Genomic DNA, 21865 nt, shown 5'->3' with positions numbered 1-21865 from the left:
TTCTTTGCACTTCTATAGAGACCTCTTCTTTGTTTACGCCCTACTCAGAATCGCTCACACCGTCTTAAGCCTCACCCTTCTCTTTTAAGAATTTGCCTGTAACCGGCCGGGTGAGCATGGCATTGTGCTCCAGAAGGTAGTCTCCTTTATCCCTCCATTATCTTAGCCAATCATGGGTCCTGCCTTTCTCCCACCATAGCTCAGTGATTTTTTTTTTTGCCTTGGCTAAACTCGGATCGTCATTAAAAAAAAAAAAAAAAGTTTTTATTCATATTTACGGATCCCGTTCAAGTTGGTCATTAAGGCATCAAATCAATTCAAAATCAAATCCAATTTTATTGGTCACATACATGTGTTCAGCAGATGTTATTGCGGGGGTTTTGGCAAAATGCTTGCATATGAAAGTTCACATGTTCAGGGAGGCATTTCGGCCCTACTGTGAAAAGTAGGAAATAACGAAGAACCCACACAATCCTGAATCTGGTCATAAATGTGAAGAATAAGTTATATTGTCTGACTTTTATACTAACTTATATACGTATAACCTTCTTGTCTGCCTGCCTTCGTCTATCGGAAACACAGTGACTAGGATCTGGTTTCAATGATGGACTCTTGGCATAGAGGAACTATGTGATTACTTTATCCTCTTGAATAAGATCCCAAATCGTAGCTCGCAAGATGGTAGAAAACAGAAGTTATTTTTAATGCATTTCGCAAGTGGCTAGTTTGTATCGACTGCCTGAACTAAAACCACTGCAAAGGTTGTGCCTGTAAACCTTGGTTTTGAATCGCGGAGTTCTGGCATGTCTGCATTGTGATTTGTTGGGATAGTCCCCAGAATAGTTTTTTTTTTCTCTCCCCTTATCGACGTAGGCAGTGCCAAAAGAGTCCATAGTTGAAACCAGACCCTAGTCACTGTGTTGCCCAGGGTCGGGTTTTTGACGCTATGCCTGCCTGACTTGCTGACTGACTATCTCGTTGCTGCCCCCTGTAGGTTCCTGAGTGCGTTGGCGGTGCTGGCGGAGCGTCCGGAGCTGGTGGAGAGGGTGATGATCACCAGGGGGATCTGCCAGGAGGGGGCCTACCAGGTCAGGCTTTGTAAGGATGGTACCTGGATCACCGTGCTGGTGGACGACATGCTTCCCTGCGATGAGCACGGATACCTGCTCTTCTCCCAGGTAAGGGCTGGGACACCACATGCACTCACGCGTGGTCCTTCACTGCTTCTGTGAACTCTGAACGTTGTCTTCCCTGTATGTTCATTGCGTTGCAAGGTTCATTCACTGCTCATTAATTTTACCTCCTCGCTCGCTCTCTCTCTCTCTCTCTCTCTCTCTCTCTCCATTCTTCCTTCTCTCTCCCTCTCTCTTGTTCTCTCTCTCTCTGTGTCTCGCTCCCCTTTCCTACTGTTCTCTCCCTCCCTTTCTCCATCATACACTTATCCCCTTCACTACCTTTCTCCGTCCTTCCTACTTCACCACCTCTATCCCCCTCTGCCTTTCACGATCCCTCTTTTCTTCTCTCTCCTTCCTCCCTTCCTCCATCCTCCTTCCTCTCTCTCCCTCGCCAGGCTCAGCGTAAGCAGCTCTGGGTGGCCCTGATAGAGAAGGCCCTGGCCAAGCTCCATGGCTCCTACTTCGCCCTGCAGGCGGGGCGCGCCATCGAGGGCTTGGCCACGCTGACGGGGGCGCCGTGTGACTCCCTGATGCTGCAGGTCAGCTCCACCAACCCCCGCGAGGAGCCCATCGACACGGACCTCATCTGGGCCAAGATGCTGAGCTCCAAAGAGGCCGGGTAAGGGGGATAGAGGATATTTGTCTTTCGGGGGGGGGGGGAGTTGCTCACGCTGTGTATATGTATCATGATGTGCACAGATGGCACGAGGTGTGAAGTAGTTACTCGAGAGTCTAGGTCAAGAACAAGTCCATTCATTTGAGAAGTCATGAAGAGGCCTATTGAATGGACCCTGATTACGTCTACTCCTTGACTAACAAGCATGTTCAATGGAGAATGCTTTTTAGTCCAATGAGTAGGCTTATATCTGGATCTGTTTTGGCAACCGCCCCCAAGAGTTTTAAGGTGACACGTGATTAATGTTCCCTCTAATTTTTCCTAGACACTGAGCAAACTTCAGGTCTGCTGAGCGCAAAAATTCTGTGCAACTTCCAGCGCACGTTTACTGTGAACACTTGAGACTTTTGAAAAACAATATGCAGGGCTTGACAAGAACCTGATTATCCACATGTCCTTCAGACACGTTGTTGTGTTGTTTGGTGCAAGAAACCACTTTACAAAATATAATGCAGCATTATTCCCTTACCATTATTACAGAGAATCAGACAAATTATGCTTCCCGCTGCCTATTGGCTACTTAGCTTATTCATGCATGTCTCAAAATACAACACTGTCCCTTTAAGACAGAAAAAAGCCCATTACCTGACTTGCTTTTCAAAGATGTCTAGAAATGTACACGTTGTGTGCTCTTGTAGGAAGCAATCACTCCCCTATTGCTGACTACAAATGATCAATGACTCCCTAACTAGCAAAGGATATGAACAAAATGTGTACACGCGGTTACATGCAGCTGTCGCTTTAATCTCAAAACAAGCGTATCTACTTACGACCACAGCTGTAAACACGGTCCAGTTCAAAGTAAATGGCACAGATCCATATAAGGCAATGGACTATTTGCATATAAGCCTACTGCAGCTCTGATTGTTCATTCCACACCGGTCTGTGTAGAGTACGTGCTGAGTAGTGCGTGTCAATGCAGTGGAATCCTACTGCGATGCGTTCTGCCTCCCAACAAAATCCCTTGCCTACTTCGTTTTGTTTCGGTATGTTGCGTTGTAAGTGGCTAATATTGCGTTGATTCGATCACAATTGCCACAGTAAAGGGAAACGTTGACAGTGTTCACTGGGGAAACTCGAGAACTGTGGTCACCAATCTTTTCTGAGTCAAGATCACTTTGAGTCAAAATGCAAGCCGAGATCTACTGCTCAGATAAAAAAAAAAATACACAACTTAAAAAATGTAAGCCTTTGCAACATTAACCAATTTAAAAACAGTACTGTAGCAATGAGGTTTGTGCAGTAAGGTATAGGCTGTATATTGCCTTTGCTAGAATTGTTTGGGCCATTTACATAAAAAAATTTGGTACGCTCCATGATCGCACCGGTAATAGATCTGCTGTTGTATTACTTGTGAAGCACAGCTTAAATCATTGGCTATTTATTTTATTTTACTGGGCTGATGGTACCTGCATCTCATGGTCAGTCTCAGCAGAGGGAGAGAGCAGCAGACTGAGGGTCCGCCTCTCAACATCTCTCCCTTTCCTCCACTGACACTGGCTGAAAAGGGACACCGTCTCCCAGCTGATGGCGAAAGTCGAGTCGCACCGCATTATTTCTGCCTCCTGCACAAATTCATGTTGTTACTCCTATGAACAGAGAAAGTTCAATATTCCTCAATATTAAAAAAGACCCAAGCCGCTAATAATAACAACAATGCAAGCCTATAGATACAGTACACATTCCTACTAATTCATTACTGCTGCAGTGCTTGTTGCAGCGCCGAGTGGAAATAGTTAGAACGAGCATTTTATGCCTTATAAAAGTGTTGAATACAAAGTGTTGAAAACAGCATCTCTTTGCTCTATTCGTTGAGTCTCGAGTCATGGTTTTAAACGTTTTGATATCTCACAGTATCAGCTTTGCTTTTATGCCTGCTACGTTACTGCAAACATGGTCATCAGAGCCATCCGATTGGCCAGCGGTAGGCCTGTAGTGCACTTGATTTGCTCTCTGGGCCCGCCGGGAAGGCAGAGTTTGTACCTTCAGACACATGAAATGGTTCAAAATGGCAACAGGTCGCCTACCCTACCGCCAACAGACAAAAAAGAACACACAAAAAAGAACACAAGGCTTTATCGTACAGAAATGTTTGGCGATCAACTAGGAATGCCTTGGAGAACGACCAGTTGGTGACCAGTGCTCTAGAAAGTTGTGTGAAGTTCAATCTCGTGCTTCTCTCTGTGGGCTGATATTGCTGCACGGCAGTCTGAAGGCTTCTCTGTCTATGTTCTGTGTGTGGTGGGTAGGTTTCTAATGGGGGCGTCATGCGGAGGAGGGAACATGAAGGTGGATGATGTGACGTACGAGTCGTTGGGCCTCCGCCCTCGCCACGCCTACTCTATCCTGGACGTACGGGACGTACAGGGCTACAGGTGAGAGCCGATTGGGTTACTAGTGGGAGCCGGGTTTGGCTAATTGGTTACAAATGATAAGGGGGTGGGGCTTTAAGTTATTGGTGAGAAGGGCCATGTCTCTTTTTCAGATTCCTGTCATTGTGTCCTTTATTCCCGAACCCTGATAAGTGTCCTTCAGTTTTTCAGTCCCAATTGTGTTGTTTTTCTCTCTCTCTCTCTGCCACTCAGACTACTGCGGTTGAGGAACCCGTGGGGTCGCTTCTCGTGGAACGGCAGCTGGTCAGACGAGTGGCCTGATTGGCCGCAACACCTCCGCCATGAGCTCATGGCCCACGGCAGCAGCGAGGGTGTCTTCTGGATAGAATATGGAGACTTCATCAAGTAGGTCCCGTCTCAATGCGTCTCAATGTGTCTGTCTGTTAGTGTTGCCCGGTATACCGAAACGTCTGTACTTTTTCGAGCCTAGAACATGAATAACGGTTCGGGACTAGAATTGTTATTACTTTAGGTATGTCTGTTATAGCACTGGGCCTGCTCGACTTTGTCTGCACTGGGAGTCTGGGCAGCATCATGTTTGCTCCCTGCTCGTGCTGCACAGAAGTAAACACACTTGAATATTGCAAACAATGTCCATACAGGCCAGAACACTGTATTTCGAGTGTCCGGACAGCTGAAAAAAATAATATTGTTTGAATAGTGAAATCATTTCAAATGCCCATCCCTAGTAAAGGGTGCTTGACAAACAGATACATGATGTGAAGTCATCACAGCGTTTTAACAAGTGTAGCCTAGTAGAAGAACTACGAACACCACAGTAGTCCTTCACTCTAGCTTCAGATCTTTCAGATTTTTTTTAGGTCTTCCATCTCCTTCCTCTTATCCCCCTCTCTTCTTTTGGGAAGACAAAAGAGGGGAGCAGACAGATGACAAAGCAGAAGGGTGGGGGGGGGGGTGATAAAACGGTGAAAAACAGACTGAGAGGAAAAGAGGGTGAGTCAGTCACTGGTTGGGTCTCTGGGGGCGGTCGCTTTGAAGCAGAGCCATTTTTATTAGCAAGCCAAAATGGGGGGGGGGGGGGGAGGTAGGTAAAAGTGTTGGCTTTGATCTGTATAAATACATTTGAAATGCGTGTGCGTATGAACGACTGGAATGTCAGGTCAGAGGGTGGTCTTCAGACTTGGGTTTTGGTCAAAGTTATCAGGAAAGCATCAACTTGTAAGAGAGGGAGAGGAAAAGGATGTCAAGATAGCTCATGCCTTAAGAAGTCAAATGAAGGAGCTGTCTTCCACAAGACTTTGTGCTGATCAAAGATGGGGCTTATTGGAGTACTGCCGTGAGGGTGTGCGCGTGTGCATGCATCTATGTGCTCTTTTGATACAGTATAGCCTTCACGTAAAGTTACCGTGTAGGAAGGGAGTCCTGTCATGGCATGCAGCAGCCGTGTGCGTGACTGTTTGTGCGTACGCGTTTGTGGGCTGATGTCAACAGATGCTGCAGAGGCGCATCACAGCTTGGATTTCTAATTGGGCCTAACACAACTCCTTGTGGTGCACCACACTGCTATTTTTTGGAAATCACGCACTGCTATTAACCCTGTCAAGGGACTATGGTTTTATTGTTGGCCCAGAACAGCAAAATTGACAATCTTTACAGATTTCATTTAATGGTGTCAGCACGTGATGTATCGACATTCGTAGAACAGATATTGTATGTTTATTTTCTGGGCAGCTTTTCTTTGCCTTTTGTGTCTGCGCAGTTGAAGCAGTGGTGAAACTGGCTGGGTAGTGAAGCGGCTAGTGGTTATCAGTGACATCACAGTTGGCTCTGAGCGTCGAGTGTTATTGTACATCAGGCTGTAAGATCACATCCCGGTCAGGATGGAACCGACTGTTACACAGACAGCGACTCTAACTCTGTCTGTGTATTTTTTTGTCTTTCCACAGGTACTTTGACTCGGTGGACATCTGTAAGATCCATTCAGACTGGCAGGAGGTGCGGTTACAGGGCTATTTCCCCAGTAGAGCCTGTGGTCCTGTTACGGTTACCGCTCTGACCATGCTGGAGAGGACCGCGCTGGAGTTCGCCCTCTTCCAGGAGGGCAGCAGGTACTTTCTGTCTTTCTTTCTCTCTCTCGCGCGCTCAACAGCCACCTGTTGGAATGAAAAAGAATCATATAGACCGTGTAAATAAACAATCCAACTTTTTAAACTGCTGAATCTCTATTCCCCTCCTCCTCCTAGGCGGTCGGACACGGCAGACGGCCACCTTTTGGACCTGTGTATCATGGTGTTCAGAGCATCGTTTGGCAGTGGCAACAAGCTGACCTTGGGCAGGCTGATGGCCCACAGCAAACGGGCCGTCAAGAAGTTTGTGGGCTGCGACGTGATGTTGGAGCCGGGCGAGTACGCCGTGGTGTGCTGCGCCTTTAACCACTGGCAGATGAACGTCAGCGGAGTGGGGCCGCCCACACCAGGTACACACACACACACACACACACCCACACAGTATATATACAGTATATCCCTCTACAGATTGGCATGAATGGATGGTAGATGAGTACCGCCCAAACACAACTGACACATTTCATGGTATGCATGTGTCAGCTCATAGTGTGAACGTGTCAGCTGCGTTTGAATGTGTGTGTGAGCAGCCGGTAAAGCATTTAATAAGCAGAATGTGCCTATGGGCTGAATCATCTATAATAGACTCACATGGTAGCGGTCTCCATGGGTCCAAAAAGTTGGACCCGTTCCGAAATGGACCTGGGGCTTTCCCAACCGGACCCGGTATGCATAAATACCGTTTTTAAATATAGAGACCCGCTCCGAACAGACCCGAGGACAACTGTTCCGTCGAGACCTGGTGGGATCCGGGCTCGGTCCGATCAGAGTGAGGGAAGCAGGAGAAAAGTCTGTTTTTTAAGCTACTTTATTAACCGAGGCTGATAAAGCGTTAGAGGAAGGAGAGGAGCCGCTCTAGCAGGGAGAGACGGCATCCAACCAAGCCGACTTTGCCGCTTTGATGACTTTCTGGAATATCCCTCTGTAGGGATTTGGAACTTTCTGGAATATCCTCTGTAGGGATTTGGAACTTTCTGGAATATCCCTCTGTAGGGATTTGGAACTTTCTGGAATATCCCTCTGTAGGGATTTGGAACTTTCTGAAATATCCCTCTGTAGGGATTTGGAACTTTCTGGAATATCCCCCTGCCAGCTTGTGGATTGAACCTTGTCTTTCAAATGAGGGAACAAACAACAAAATGGAAGAGAAGAGTAAATTCTGCAACTTGGAGGGCAGTGGAGGTTGACCCTAACCACTTCTTTATTACTTCTTTATTAAACCAATGTTTTGGCCCTTAGCCTTCATCGGGGTTTTATTACGGCGACCAAACACAGTGGGAATAAAATGGAGTCTTGTCTTCTCTTAGTGGCGAGCCCCACCAGTGCACGGCGTCCCAACCAGGACTTCCCAGGGCACATCCTGGCCATCTACAGCTCCCGTCAGGTGATGGTGGAGCAGGTGGAGGCTACCGCTACCACGCTGGCCGACGCCATCATCCTACTGACCGAGAACAAGGGGGAGAGACACGAGGTGAGGGGCATGGACACACACACTCACAATGAGAGACACACACACACTCAGAGACACACACATTGCAGTCCTCCTGATCGGCAACAAGGGAGAGGGGTGAGCCGCACACACACACACTCCCAAAGAACCAACAGTTTTTCATCCTTAACCTAGAACAAAAGACTGTGTGTTGGAGTTTGTGTACGTCCCACACACACAGTGGACAGTGGAGACTGGCACACACACACACACACTCTCACAGACACACACCAAACAAGGCGTGGTGAATGTGGGTGAATGTGAATTGGATGCACAAATCAAGTATCCGTTCCACATTCACACACTTGCGCCTGTCTGAAAGGGTCTGTCATGTTTCCAGGTATTTAAGGAGGACGGCGGGGCTATGAAATGTAAGCTGATGCTCTGTTGAATGATTCAGTTTTCCAACTCTGAACCTACTAGCCACCGAAGGTGACCCAACACCTTTGGAAACGTTCGAGGCAGCATGAATGCTCCGCTGCTGGAGTAAAAACATGGGTTACACTTCCTGCTATATGTGGAGCGTTTCTCAAAAGTAGCACACACGGGGGGATATTCCTAGAGACTGGTTCGTTAAACTATTGTGTAACCCTGTCATATTAGGTATATATTATGATGTAGTAACAGGCTGTCTGTGTCTTACTTACATACTTATTGACTTTATTGTCCCCATGGGGGAATTTTGTTGCAGTGTCATGTACACGTTTAAAGTGGCGTTTAAATACAAAACAAAATTGACAAAACAACTTTCATAACAGTTACATACCAATAAAACATAAAAAATAAAATAAAAAGACTAGCCTGCTGGCCTTACTGGTCTGTCTGTCTGTCTGTGTGTCTGTCTGCCTCTTTATCTGTGTATGTAGGGTCGCGAGGGCATGACGTGCTACTACCTGACCCACGGCTGGGCGGGGCTGATCGTGGTGGTGGAGAACCGCCACCCCAAGTACTACCTCCACGTGTCATGTGACTGTACGGACAGCTTCAACGTGGTGTCCACCCGCGGCAGCCTTAAGACCATCGACAGTGTACCGCCTCTGCACAGGTACTGTACACCACACAGTACATTGTTTTTCATGGCCTCTTTAGAAAGTGCACTCACACACCGTAACTGGCTACCAGGTGCATGGAGGAGAAAGTGTACTAAATAGAAATACAAGAAACTAGAGGACATTTAATTTGTATATAGGCCTATATACCACTGTTGAAGACTGTCTTATTTTAGGTGTTTACTTGCAGTCTTATACTTCATTGTTATATACAATTCTATTAAAACCTGCAAACATTCCTCTCCACCCTATGGCATAATGTGTAGAATTGCACAACATTAACTATAAAACCTGTTTTTTAAATGATATGGATGTGGGTACCCAGGGCTGCGGCCTTTCATGACGAGTTCAGATTTATTGTGATCAACGTTGCCCTTTCCCTGATCTACACTGAGTGTATAAAACATTAGGAACACCTTCCTAATGTTGAGTTGCGTCCCCTTTTGCCCTCAGAACAGTCTCAATTCGTCGGGGGCATGGACTACAAGGTATCGAAAGCGTTCCACAGGGATACCGGTTCATGTTGACGCCAATGCTTCCCACAGCTGTGTCAAGTTGGCTGGATGTCCTTTGGGTGGTGGACTATTATTGATACACACGGGAAACGGTTGGGCGTTTTTTGTTTTAAACAGCAGCGGTGCAGTTCTTTACACAAACCGGTGCGCCTACCACCATACCCCATTCAAAGGCACTTCAATCTTTTGTCTTGCCCATTCACCCTCTGAATGACGCACACACACAATCCATGTCTCAACTGTCTCAAGACTGGAAAATCCCTCTTTAACCTGTCTCCTCCCCTTCATCTACACTGATGGAAGGGAATTTAACAAGTGACATCAGTAAGGGACCATAGCTTTCACCTGGATTCACCTGGTCAGTCGTGGAAAGAGCATGTGTCCTTAATGTTTTGTGCACTCGGTGTGTGTACCACTTCGTTCTGCTGAGGACAGTGTTGCATGAATGCGTGACCATGTTTCCTGACTGTGTTTTCTGGCTTTTTCTCCCCCTGCAGGCAGGTGCTGGTGGTGCTATCCCAGCTCGAGGGCAACGCAGGCTTTTCCATCACCCACCGGCTGGCCCACCGTAAGGCCGCCCAGGCCTCCCTAGGGGACTGGACCCCCACCAAGGCCACGCACAGCCCCCAGCTCACCCCCGACATCGACGGCCTGCACCGGCCACGGCCCCTATGACCACGGCCCCCCTTCACGCACACACACACACACACAAGCTGATGATTCTCACGTTGACACACGCGTACGTGAACACATTTGTGTGGAAAGCGGGGGGCTGTGTGACGCTGGAGTAAACACATATGGATAGAGGGAGGGGGTTGATTGTGGAGACATCCGTGGGAAGGATGACTGGATGAGTACTGGAGGTTTTCTTCCTCTTCCTCTTCTTCCTCCTCAATCCATGAATGATGGGGACTCGATCCTGCCAAACCACCTGGATCCAGTTGGGAAGGAGGAGAGGAGAGTGGGTGGATGTGCCATTTTGGATGAGATGGGAGATGAGGGAGCCCTCCCAGGTGACGTCAGTGTTTCTAGAGGGGTCCTGAGCCTGAGACCCTCCAACCTCCAACCAACCAGGAAGGATTCTAGACCTAGCCTCGTCAACTACAACACTGTACTGTTTGTCTGTCTGTGGACCAGGGATATTACCCAGACAGACACCCTGACCAGAACAGACCAGCGCCCGTTCTTTCTCTAACCCCCAACAGATGTCAACGAACGCCCAGGAACACTGACTGTTGACCCCACATCCCAAAGGCTAAAGGTCATTCAGAGGCCAGGGTGGAGTGCTGTAACTGCTGAGCCACCTGGTGGCTGTTTCCCCACAGAGCCAATCAACCACGCTGACCTGACCCCACTGTTCTTGGTCTATGGACCCACCCCACCATACTCGAGGTAGAAGTTGCCTTGAGCTGGTCTAGGATCAGCTTCCCCTCCTCAAAGCCTCACTCCCAATAGGCGCTGCTGTGTGAGGTTTAGTTTGGGATGGGGATGGAGGGGGAGGGTTAGGTGCTCTCTCCCCCAAGCCCCCTGTCCTGCCACCTGTACCCTGCACCTTTGGAGCTGTCAACTATCAACAGGATTGGGAGGGGGGGGGGTACAATACTCTACACCATGGTACTATGTGAGCCAAACCCGACTAGCGATTTTACCACAGTCATTTACATTTTTTAAGAAGTTTTATTGTCTTTCTTTGGTCTGTATTTTGTACGGTGCTTGAATCGTTTCAGAAGTCGTCTAGGTTACCGTCTCTACACCCGTCTCTACACCCGTCTCTTCACCCGTCTCTCCACCTGTCTCCGCTGTCTTTCTGTCGGTCAGCTGTCCAAGCCCTCCCCTGTTTCTCTGCTGTTGAAATGCTGTGTTATTATTTCTCCAACGCAAGTCAAAGCCTATCCACCTCAAATATACGCTGGACTCTGACTCTGTTTCGAAGATAATGTCAAATCAATGTGTGTCATAGACAGCTGTACCGTATGGGACAAATAGGATAGCTGGAATCTTCAAGTTGCCGCACCTCGCTGTTTTGACTCGACTTGCTGTCGTTCGTTATCCATGCGGTCCAGATCGGTGTCGTCATCAGCCATTTTTATTTTTTATTTTTTTTGAAACACAGTTGTCTCTTCCAGCATATCTGGTCAATATTATCTGGGTGTCGAGAAAGAGGAAATGTAACCTCTTGCCCTCTATTTTCTCTCTCTGTCTTCCTCTTACTTTCTCCCCTCAGTTCAGCGATCAATGCCGAAGGAGGCAAGAGATCTTCTTTTTTTTCCCTGCTCTGTCTCCCTGAGGTTGATTGACTGCACATTAAGTCAAGCCTGTCTGCTCACATTTGGTATATCAAGTCTCGCTCCAGCATCAGCATCAACTCTTCAGCTATACAAAGCTGGTTGAAGTCCCGTTGGGGGAAAATACAACAGTGGAGGTCAATGGATCGTTGGCGTATTCAAAGTCTCCATTGTAGGTCTACCTGAATTGTTGGTCTGTCGTCTCCTTGAAGTGGAGACTTCTAAGTAAGGGAATACTTGAGGAAGCCATGATTGTTTGGATAGTGAGTTTAGTTTACAGTTCATTTGATGTTGTAGACCTGTGTCGTATTCATTATTCACCAGATGGAAGAAAATGAACTGAAACGGGGAGGGACTACCTGGACTTGTCCAATAAGAAACGGTCATTTCCATTCAAGACGTTTTTCATTGCTTGCCCGAATGAACAGGATTTTGAAACGGCCCAAAAGCACATTAGGGAACAAATTCTGCTTTTTAATAACGAATGAGAGGTTTTATTGGACACAGAAACACACACACACACAAACGCACACACACAATTGCTCTCTCACACACACATGCACACACACACTGAAGAGGCACCTGAGAAATGTAGATGTGAGGGCAGAATGTAGCGTTTTCTTCCTTCTCCGGCAATCTTGGAGCACTGTCATATTTCCCAGGGTGCACAGGGAGCAGTGAGGGATGTGAGTGATGTCACAACTGTTGGTCATGTTTTACGCCAGAGCCATCAGACTTCTAGCCTGGTTGACAATAACCAGACTTCACCAAGACAACACAAATCCCTCATTTTAAGCTGAAACAATTCACTCGCTCCATCTCCCGTCAGAGGAGAAAATCCTTAAACGCGATACCGTCTTAGTTCGCCGAAGTTTGGGAGATTTCTTGGGAGTTAAGTGGAAGAACTTAAGATGTAACTTAAGTCTAAGTTAAGGCAGAACTAGAAATATTTCTTTTATGTAATAAAATGAATTGGGAAACTTGGGAGAAAAATAAAGTTTGGGGGTGCACTCGAAGGATGATTTGTTTAGGCTATTTGGATGTATTGATTTGCAGAAATACATTCACCTTCCTTTGCATGTGTTCGAATGTACTGTAGTGTCCCCCCAAAATAATGGAAGAAAAACCTTGAGCTGACGATGATGTCACACATATGACCGTTTTGACACCACTCATGACAAATATATAGCCTGGCAACGTCATGATACGTGCTGTCTCGTGCAATACAACCACTTCTAACTTGTTGGATAGCCAACTAGTAGCATATTTCATGACGGTGTCATCAAGTACTGTATGTATTATGACCATAATGTAGTTCAAGTTGTCCACTGTTATAGTCAATGTTTAACATGTACCGGAACACTTTCAGGAGAATGACTATTTGCTCTCTGTGATTGCAGCCAAGTAGCTGTCTATTCTGTGTGTTAATTCATTTATTATTCCCCCAAAAAATAATGATTTGATCAAAGCACAAGAAAACCTGCTCTTCTTATAGCAAATGTAAAATGTGTGCGAGAAGGTTGGGATACATACAGTACGTATGCATGTGTGAACTGTGGATGTGATGAGTACTGCCTGAGTGAACCATCCATTGATTGATAGGTGACAGAAAAAATCAATGTTTATATGTTTTAGCCCAGTGGGGCTGTCGTTTCTTGGAAACTGAAACCTGCACTGAAAAATACCTGAAATCAAAGGCACCTCAAATGTCAGCATCATGAGGCTCTGTGACTTCACTTTACATGTCGTGTGCTTACATTTAGTTTTTTGTTGTTGTTGATATATCTGTTTTTATTCATGTTGTCATTTCGCTCTCTCTCTCTCTTCATGTCGTTCCTGTGGATAATTCTATTCGTCTCGTGTTGAGTTGTGGTGGTGACTCTTCCTGGCAGTAGGGGTTGGCCCGTGGTGTTCACAAGAGGCTGTGGCCATTCACAGTCCATAGCCAACAGCCTCTTAACTATCTGGTTCTGTCTTTGTAAACTGTACAGACTCCAGTGCTATAATCCACCCCAACCGACACAGTGAACCAACTGTTTTACCTTGTACAAAAATCTAATCAAATCCAACATAATGCTGTAACAGAAAATTGATCTCTTATTTGGGCAGGAATGTGATATATAGAGTATTTTATTGATTTTGGGGGGGGGAATATATGAGTATATGTATAAAAACCTATGTATGTTTAATTTTCAATCTCAGGTTCCAATGGACCAAATAAAGTTTTTTTTTAAAATAAAACATTACAACGGCTAGTCCCTTAATATGCCCTCCACTTATGTATCTGCTTTCTCTTCTAACTCATCTACTGTTCAATCAGAGAGTACAGGTAGTCAACATGTCTGCATGCGTTGTCATCTGGCTACGGTAGGTTTATAGCATATGGACAGTTCTTGACAACCTTATGTCAATGGTATTCTCTGTTTTTATTGGCTGCAGCTGGAAGAAATGTGAACTCTGCTCTTCAGTGTCAGTTTCCCTACTCGTCTTCACTGGTGCTCTGTCCTTACTTCCTCTGTCCAGCAGAGAGCAACTCCGCGTGTGGGGCTGATGCAGGGTAGAGGAACGTGCCTTGATAATCAAGAAGCGTATGTCAGACTCCCTGTGAAATCACCCAGAACCCCTTCCCAAACCAACTAACCCCTTCACAACCCCCCTACCGTCGACCCCTTTCAACCTGTATCTCACTTGACCTCCTTTTGTTTTTAAAGCATCTTTGAGATTCTACTTGAAATGGAAAAGCGCTATATAAAATACATATATTATTATTATTATTAACCGCCGCTGTTTATCACTTAACCTCCACCCCTCTCTCCTCCATCCCCTCAAACCCTTTGCCCCCCCCCCCCCCCCCCCCCCCCTCCCCGAATCTCCCCCTCAACCTCGGATGCCAGGAATCGTCCAGAGCTCAGGCATCAGCACTTTGCCTTGCCCCCCAGCTCAGGCCAGCTCGTAGGGGGATAGGTTTCCACTGCATTGCACAACCACCACCCAACCTGGGGAGTTGTCAATCACCCTCACCATCCCTCACTAGGCAGTCTGGAGTGAGGGAGAGACTAGAAAGAGAGACCCAGTGAAGAACCAGGAATCTGGGAAAGTCTAGACCACATTCCTCTGAACCGGGCCTGACAAGGTATTGTGAAGTTATATTGGTTTACCTGTGTGAGTCAATAGAAAAAACAAGTTGACATGTTTACCGGTGTTGCTGTAATTTGTCTGTGTGGTGATTTAGAATGATTTAGAATATACAGCCAGTCTGTAGTGAACGTTGACAGTACGGTGCACTGAGTGATTGGACCTCTTGGTCAGAAACATCTCTCCAGAATTTAAACTTTTCCTCGTGGGAAATCTATTAATTCTATGCTTTGCCCTACTTGTGCCCTTTAGATATGAAACATACTAATATACTGCAGTTCTTTCAATTTGGCCCCTTGAAGATAACTTTTTTTTCTGTCTGGAAAATGTATGAAAAAAATATTATAAAATGTATTTTTATGCCTTGCACATACAGTATGCAATATTTCTGACGAAGAGAAATGTCCACTTTCACACTTTTCTTGGAAACTTTCTGTACAGTTCCAGTATGGAACTTCTGTACCTCTATACAATTTTAAAGTTACACAAACCTACACAGTATAGTCAGTGTGTGGGTATATGTATACGCCAGAAAATGTTAGGAATTTGTCTGCAAAGGTCATTTTATCTTTAGTGAATTTCTGTAGTGCTTTTGGAGCCAGCCTTTTCAAGGATAGAGTTTCAAGACATCCAGTGTCTCTGGGTTTTACCCTCTCCCTGTTCACCAAGCTTCGACAAGCCTCATATCACACACTCTTTGAAGAGAGAAATGTATGTTAACAATATACACTACCGTTCAAAAGTTTGGGGTCACTTAGAAATGCCCTTGTTTTTGAAAGAAAAGCAATTTTTTGGTCCATTGAAAATAACATCAAATTGATCAGAAATACCTTATATACATTGTTAATTTTGTAAATGACTATTGTAGCTGGAAACAGCATATATTTTATGGAATATCTACATAGGCGTACAGAGGCGTCTCGACCCATTTCAGTTTGCCTATCAGCCTAGCAGAGGAGTTGATGATGCCATTCTTACCCTCCTTAACATGGTCTATAGACATCTAGAGGGTGCCAAATCCCATGTTAGGGTTCTGTTTGATGAATTTTCTTCTGCCTTCAACACAATCCAGCCTTACATTCTTTCACAGAGACTCATTCTGGACTTCTCCTTAGATGGGGGGCTGGTTTTGTGGCTGTTGGACTTCCTAAGCCAACGCTCACAGCGAGTCAAAATAGGTCCCCACGTCTCGGACATACGCAATACCAACACAGGCTCTCCTCCCGGATGTGGTTTGTCCCCACGCCTGTGCATCTTGTACACTAATAGTTGTACTAGTTCCCATCCTGACAAACACCTTGTTAAGTTCGCTGATGACACTGCCTTGATCAGCCTGTTGCATGACGATGAGGAACATCATGGCCCGGTCCTAGATGACTTTGTAGAGTGGTGTGAGGAATCACACTTAGTCCTCAATACCAACAAGACCAAAGAGATGTGCATAGACTTCAGGAAGTGTACAACGCCTATCTATCAGAGGTCAGAAAATAGAGATTGTAGAGGAATACAAATACCTGGGTGTCCTCTTGGACAATAAACTTCAGTGGAGTAAATGTACAGACCTGATCTACAAAAAGAGCCAACAGAGACTGTACTTTCTCAAAAAACGTGGATCTTTTAATGTAGACTGTACTATACTGACTCTGTTTTACAAATCTTCCATTGAGAGTATTTTAACTTTTTGTATTGTTTGTTGGTTTGGCAATGCCACTGTCAGCCAGAGAAATATGCTGAGAAGGATTATCACCACAGCAAGCAAGGTACTTGGAGTCAAACAGACAGGCCTGGATGAGATCTTTAAGGTCAGGGCCCTCCAAGACTCACAAAATCATTTTAGACCCAAGCCACCCCCTGTACCCGGACTTTGAACTACTCCCCTCTGGGCGCAGGTACAGGGCACCCCTCAGCAGGAAAAACAGAACTAGACAGTCATTTGTGCCAGGTGTGATATCCCTCCTAAATAGCTCGGGCTAATGTTCCTATCGACTCAGTAAGGCCAGCAGGCTACTCATTTTAAAAAATTAAAAAAATGTTTTATTGGTATGTAACTGTCATGAAAATTGTATTGTCAATTTTGTTTTGTATTTATACGCCACTTTAAACGTGTACATGACACTGCAACAAAATTTCCCCATGGGGACAATAAAGTCAGTAAGTATGTAAGTAAGAGGCCCATTATCAGCAACCATCACTCCTGTGTTCCAATGGCACATTGTGTTAGCTAATCCAAGGTTATCATTTTAAAAGTCTTATTGATCATTAGAAAACCCTTTTGCGATGATGTTAGCACAGCTGAAAACTGTTGTGTTGATTAAAGAAGCAATAAAACTGGCCTTCTTTAGACTAGTTGAGTATCTGGAGCATCAGCATTTGTGGGTTCAATTACAGGCTCAAAATTACCCGAAACAAAGCACTTTCTTCTGAAACTCGTCAGTCTATTCTTGTTCTGAGTGAAATGAAGGCTATTCCATGTGAGAAATTGCCAAGAAACTGAAGATCTCGTACAACGCTGTGTACTACTCCTTCACAGAACAGCACAAACTGGCTTTAACCAGAATAGAAAGAGGGGTGGTAGGCCACAGTGCACAACTGAGCAAGAGGACAAGTACATTAGCGTGTCTAGTTTGAGAAACAGACGCCTCACAAGTCCTCAACTGGCAGCTTCATTAAATAGTACCCGCAAAACACCAGTCTCAACGTCAACAGTGAAGAGGCAACTCCAGGATGCTGGCCTTCTAGGCAGAGTTCCTCTGTCCAGTGTCTGTGTTCTTTTGCCTATCTTAATCTTTTATTTTTATTGGCCAGTCTGAGAGATGGCTTTTTCTTTGCAACTCTGCCTAGAAGGCCAGCATCCCGGAGTCGCCTGTTCACTGTTGACGTTGAGACTGGTATTTTTGGTATCCCTATATTTCCCTGTGTACATCCCTGTATATAGATTGTTATACAACCTGTTCATTTACAGTCATGTAAACCCTTGCAGGTGGGGGCTACAGACTGTCAATGATACTGACAATACACACGCTGTGGGATGATACACACACTTATGCAAGTGGCCATGAGGGGATTGATTCACTGTGGCAGTTGGGATTTGGCGTCGAGGGCAACAGGCTGGTCGCCTCATTTCTGACGTATCTCCTGACCTTCCCTAATGGAGCTCTATTCTCCAGGTTTTCCGTTACCAGAGTAATTACCATTCTGTTAGGGGGACTCTGACATCAGTGCATCAGGCCAGAATAGGATAAGGGAGACCCAGTTACCCCTTTTCAGCTTACATTCATGTGTCGGTGACTTTAGTGTATTGCCGGCAGCCGTAGTGGAAGATGGGGAAGGGGCTGGAAGGTGTCTATATTATTGAACCTTTATTTAACTAGGCAAGTCAGTTAAGAACAAATTCTTATTTACAATGACGGCCTAACCCGGCTAAACCCGGACGACACTGGGCCAATTGTGCGCCGCACTATGGGACACCCAATCATGGCCGGATGTGATACAGCCTGGATTCGAACCAGGGACTGTAGTGATGCCTCTTGCACTGAGATGCAGTGCCTTAGACTGCTGCGCCACTCTGGTACCACAGTATGAGTCATAATACCCATAAAACATAGCGGTCAAACAAGGAAATGGTTCCAACAATTTTAGAAACACATAAAATAAGGGATGTGTTTCATGTAGGCTTATCCTTGTGTTACGTTCCGTGTAAATATCTGTAGGACAAGGTGACACCAATATATTTGCCTGTATTTAGCCCCCAAAAATTCAATGCTAATTAGCTGCTAATGTGGCTATCATAAAGAACTACAAACGCCATGATGATCTGGACGAGACTGCCGAGGCAAAGGTAAGAATCTCTGAACTAACTATGTTAGCTAAATTTAGTCATGAATAAATTGGAAAAATGTCTTTTTTTTTGACAATTCAGAGAGTTCAGTAATATGTTTCACCTCAAAGAAAAGTGGCATGTTTAAATATGAGATGAGGGCAAGCAGTTCAACACAGGTAGGTCACATTCACCATTTTGGGCAGTATATTATGGTCTATTATGACATCACATCCACATAAGTGTGTGAGATTCTAGAAGTCTCATTATATGTGAACCAATTATGATGTCACAACTGATCAATAAATTCCAAATGTTCTGTTTGAACATTCTGGTGTCTGATTACTGAACATAGTTCAGTTCAGTATTCAAGACGATCTAGCAGATTCCTCCTGAGATATAGTTAAGACAGTAGATCACCATAAAATATAGAAAGTGCTACAAGACAAACTTAGTTGCAGAACGAGGTTAGAAGAATGCCACTGTCGAGATTCTTGAAGCCGCTACGGGAAGATAATGCTTCAACAGGGAACCTTGGTGCTGCCAGTAGCAACTCTGTTCAGCCTGCCCCACCATCTCAACCCAAGGCCACTGAGAAGCTTCCTGCGCTCAAACAAAACAGTTTAAACATCTCCAGAATCCCAGTACTGGAGTTGACTGAAGAAAGAAAGGGTGCTCTGCAGCGACTTGCCAGTTTGAAGGCTGTGGAAAAGAAACCACATCCTCCCTCCAGGATCCCAGTACTGCAGAAGAAGAGGTCCATCTGCAATGGGAAGAGTCAAGAACTGCATGTAGCTCCAACATCTCAGCAGTCAGGGAAGGCTACTGTTCCTCCCATCCGGAAGCCACTGCAACCCATCCGGACCAAGAGGGATCAAACATGCGTGGTGAAAGACATCTACCTCCATAGTGCCGAGCCATTGAAGGCAGTCCATGGAGCCAAAATGGTCACCAAGATGCCACTGCCTCCCATTAGAGCCAGAGTCACTGTGCCAAACAATGATGCCAAGAAGGAGCCATTCCAGCCAGTCAGACCAGAGGGCAGCCCTCGTCCTGCTGCTTCAAAGTTCAGAAGGCAGGTTGTGAAGAAACACGTTCATTTCAAGACTCAGACCTTAACTGTACAGGATCTACCGCCATGCCCAGATGAGATGGTATGGGACGTCTTTAACTCAGAGGCTGAGGAGGTGATGGCATGTATGAAGGCCAAGCTGATCAGTGTCACCCAAGAATTGAACCTGATTAAGAGTGGTGCCAAGATGGATGCTCAGGCTTTGGAGGAGAAAAACGCAAAGGAACAGTTCAGAAAAAAGGTGGAGAAGTTCATCCAGGAGATCTGCCTGATGAAGGTGGATTCTGACCTATGGGAGATGATAAGAGACAACGAAGAAGAGGAAGAAAGGAGTAGAGAGGTGAGGAGAAATGGAGAAGAAAGCAGTGTGGCAAGTATGCCAAAGCACACAGCCATGAGATACACTGTGAACAAGCCAAAGGAAGTTAAGAAGGGTTTGAACATGGAAGAGAAAAAGGAGGACAGACAGGTAAAGTAGCTTGACATTCCAAAGCCATGCTAACTGTTGATCTAGTGTAGTGTTGGTGATCACGTGCGTTTGTATCAGAGGAGGCTGATGGGAGGGGCTATAGGAGGATAGGCTCGTTGTAATGGCTGGAATTAAATTAATTGATCGGAATCAAACGTGGTTTCCATATGATGGATGTGTGTGATACCGTTCCCTTCATTCCATTACAGCCATTACATTGAGCCCATCCTCCTATAGCTCCTCCCACCAGCCTCATCTGGTTTGTACATATTGTACATCTTGTCTTTGTTGCCCAGCTGCCCATTATTTGGCCCATCTGATAACATCCATTCATTCAGGTGGTGTTGAAACGTCGATTTGGGATGAGTGCAGCCAACTCCAAGCTGAAGCAGTGTGAGCACTGCGGGCGGTGCTTTGATCCTAGTCGCCTGGAGAAACACAGCGAGATCTGTGCCAAGCTCTCCTCCAAGAGCTCTAGACGGGGGGTCTATGACTCCACCAAGCACCGGCTCAAAGGCACTGTACTGGCTGGCTACATGACGCGATCCGTGGTGTGATGCACCAAAGGACCTGAGTCTGTCGCTCTTTTTTTGTATTTTGTATTGAACAGACAGACATACAGTGACTGCTAAACCACCTGCTGCCCAAATGAAGACTTCTACCTTGGAATCTGTGAGGGTTCCAATAAGAGGCAGCACTACTAGGAGGCAGTATTGTATCCAGAAATGTCTAAACCAACAGTGTTCAGCAGTTCCTCAAATCTACAGAAACACCTGTATAAAACACCTCAATAAAATAAAATCCAAATACTCATCTAATGGCTGGCTTTCATTTCGAGGAATGTTTCTTTACTCAATTAAACTCCACATTTTCAATGTTTTACTCATCATAGGATGTAATAACACTAGTAGAATCATGCAAATCAAATCAGATTTTATTGGTCACATATTTAGCAGATGTTGTTGTGGGTGTAGCGAAACGTTTAAGTCAAAAAAAACTGTGCGAAATAATACATGTGCACTTTCTAACTAAATCATACTTAATTCCTTAAATCATTCTGAATTGAGTGAGATTAGTGGACATAACATAAGGTTATGACTTCCTAGTGGATGTGTTATACATTTTGATCTGTGACTGAATATATTTTCTTTCTTTTTTAGAAAGTGGGATATCCTAGTGGTCTGTCCTTCTGACCTCCCCACTATCCCACCCCACCCTCCCCAATTACTTGTCTGTCTGAGATCGCATTACTATCCCACCCCACCCTCCCCAAGTACTTGTCTGTCTGAGATCGCATTACTATCCCTGCTCCTTGTCAGTGTCAATCTGGGCTCTTGGGGCATAACAGTGTTCCATTATTTACCCCAAGAGTTTCTGCGTTCTACCTGTCAATCAAGTTTAAAGTGACTTTGTGAACCTCTGTGGCTTAGGCCACATGCTAGGAATATAGAATAGTCCTTGTAAGTCACCGTGGTGTGCCAGTTCTAAAACATACCATAGACAAGCTATCTATAGGACATATTTTGGTTGACCAAGTGTCTTGACGAAGCCGCAGAGTTGCAGTTGCTTGATCATCAGCTGTCTGTCTGTCTGTCTGTCTGTCTGTCTGTCTGTCTGTCTGTCTGTCTGTCTGTCTGTCTGTCTGTCTGTCTGTCTGTCTGTCTGTCTGTCTGTGTCCCCTTGTAACAACATTCAGACACATCAAG

At 45.5% G+C, this 21865-nt stretch overlaps 1 protein-coding gene across 1 annotated transcript in view; it reads left to right on the top strand.

Moving 5' to 3' along the window:
- Positions 1-13924, top strand: part of capn15 (calpain 15) — a 74262-nt gene extending 60338 nt beyond the window's left edge. Inside the window, exons 4-12 of the mRNA XM_038991351.1 lie at positions 995-1178; positions 1571-1794; positions 4101-4226; positions 4437-4589; positions 6152-6313; positions 6449-6681; positions 7636-7799; positions 8684-8862; positions 9879-13924. Of these exons, the coding sequence (XP_038847279.1) occupies positions 995-1178; positions 1571-1794; positions 4101-4226; positions 4437-4589; positions 6152-6313; positions 6449-6681; positions 7636-7799; positions 8684-8862; positions 9879-10056 (1603 nt within the window). The 3' untranslated portion in view covers positions 10057-13924. The remainder of the gene's footprint in view (positions 1-994; positions 1179-1570; positions 1795-4100; positions 4227-4436; positions 4590-6151; positions 6314-6448; positions 6682-7635; positions 7800-8683; positions 8863-9878) is intronic.
- Positions 13925-21865: the final 7941 nt, after the last annotated feature.

This window comes from Salvelinus namaycush, chromosome 4 (genome assembly GCF_016432855.1).
Source record: "Salvelinus namaycush isolate Seneca chromosome 4, SaNama_1.0, whole genome shotgun sequence".
Lineage (NCBI taxonomy): Eukaryota > Metazoa > Chordata > Actinopteri > Salmoniformes > Salmonidae > Salvelinus > Salvelinus namaycush.
The sequence above is the reverse complement of the archived record's forward strand: the minus strand, read 5'-3'. Positions and strand labels throughout refer to the sequence as shown.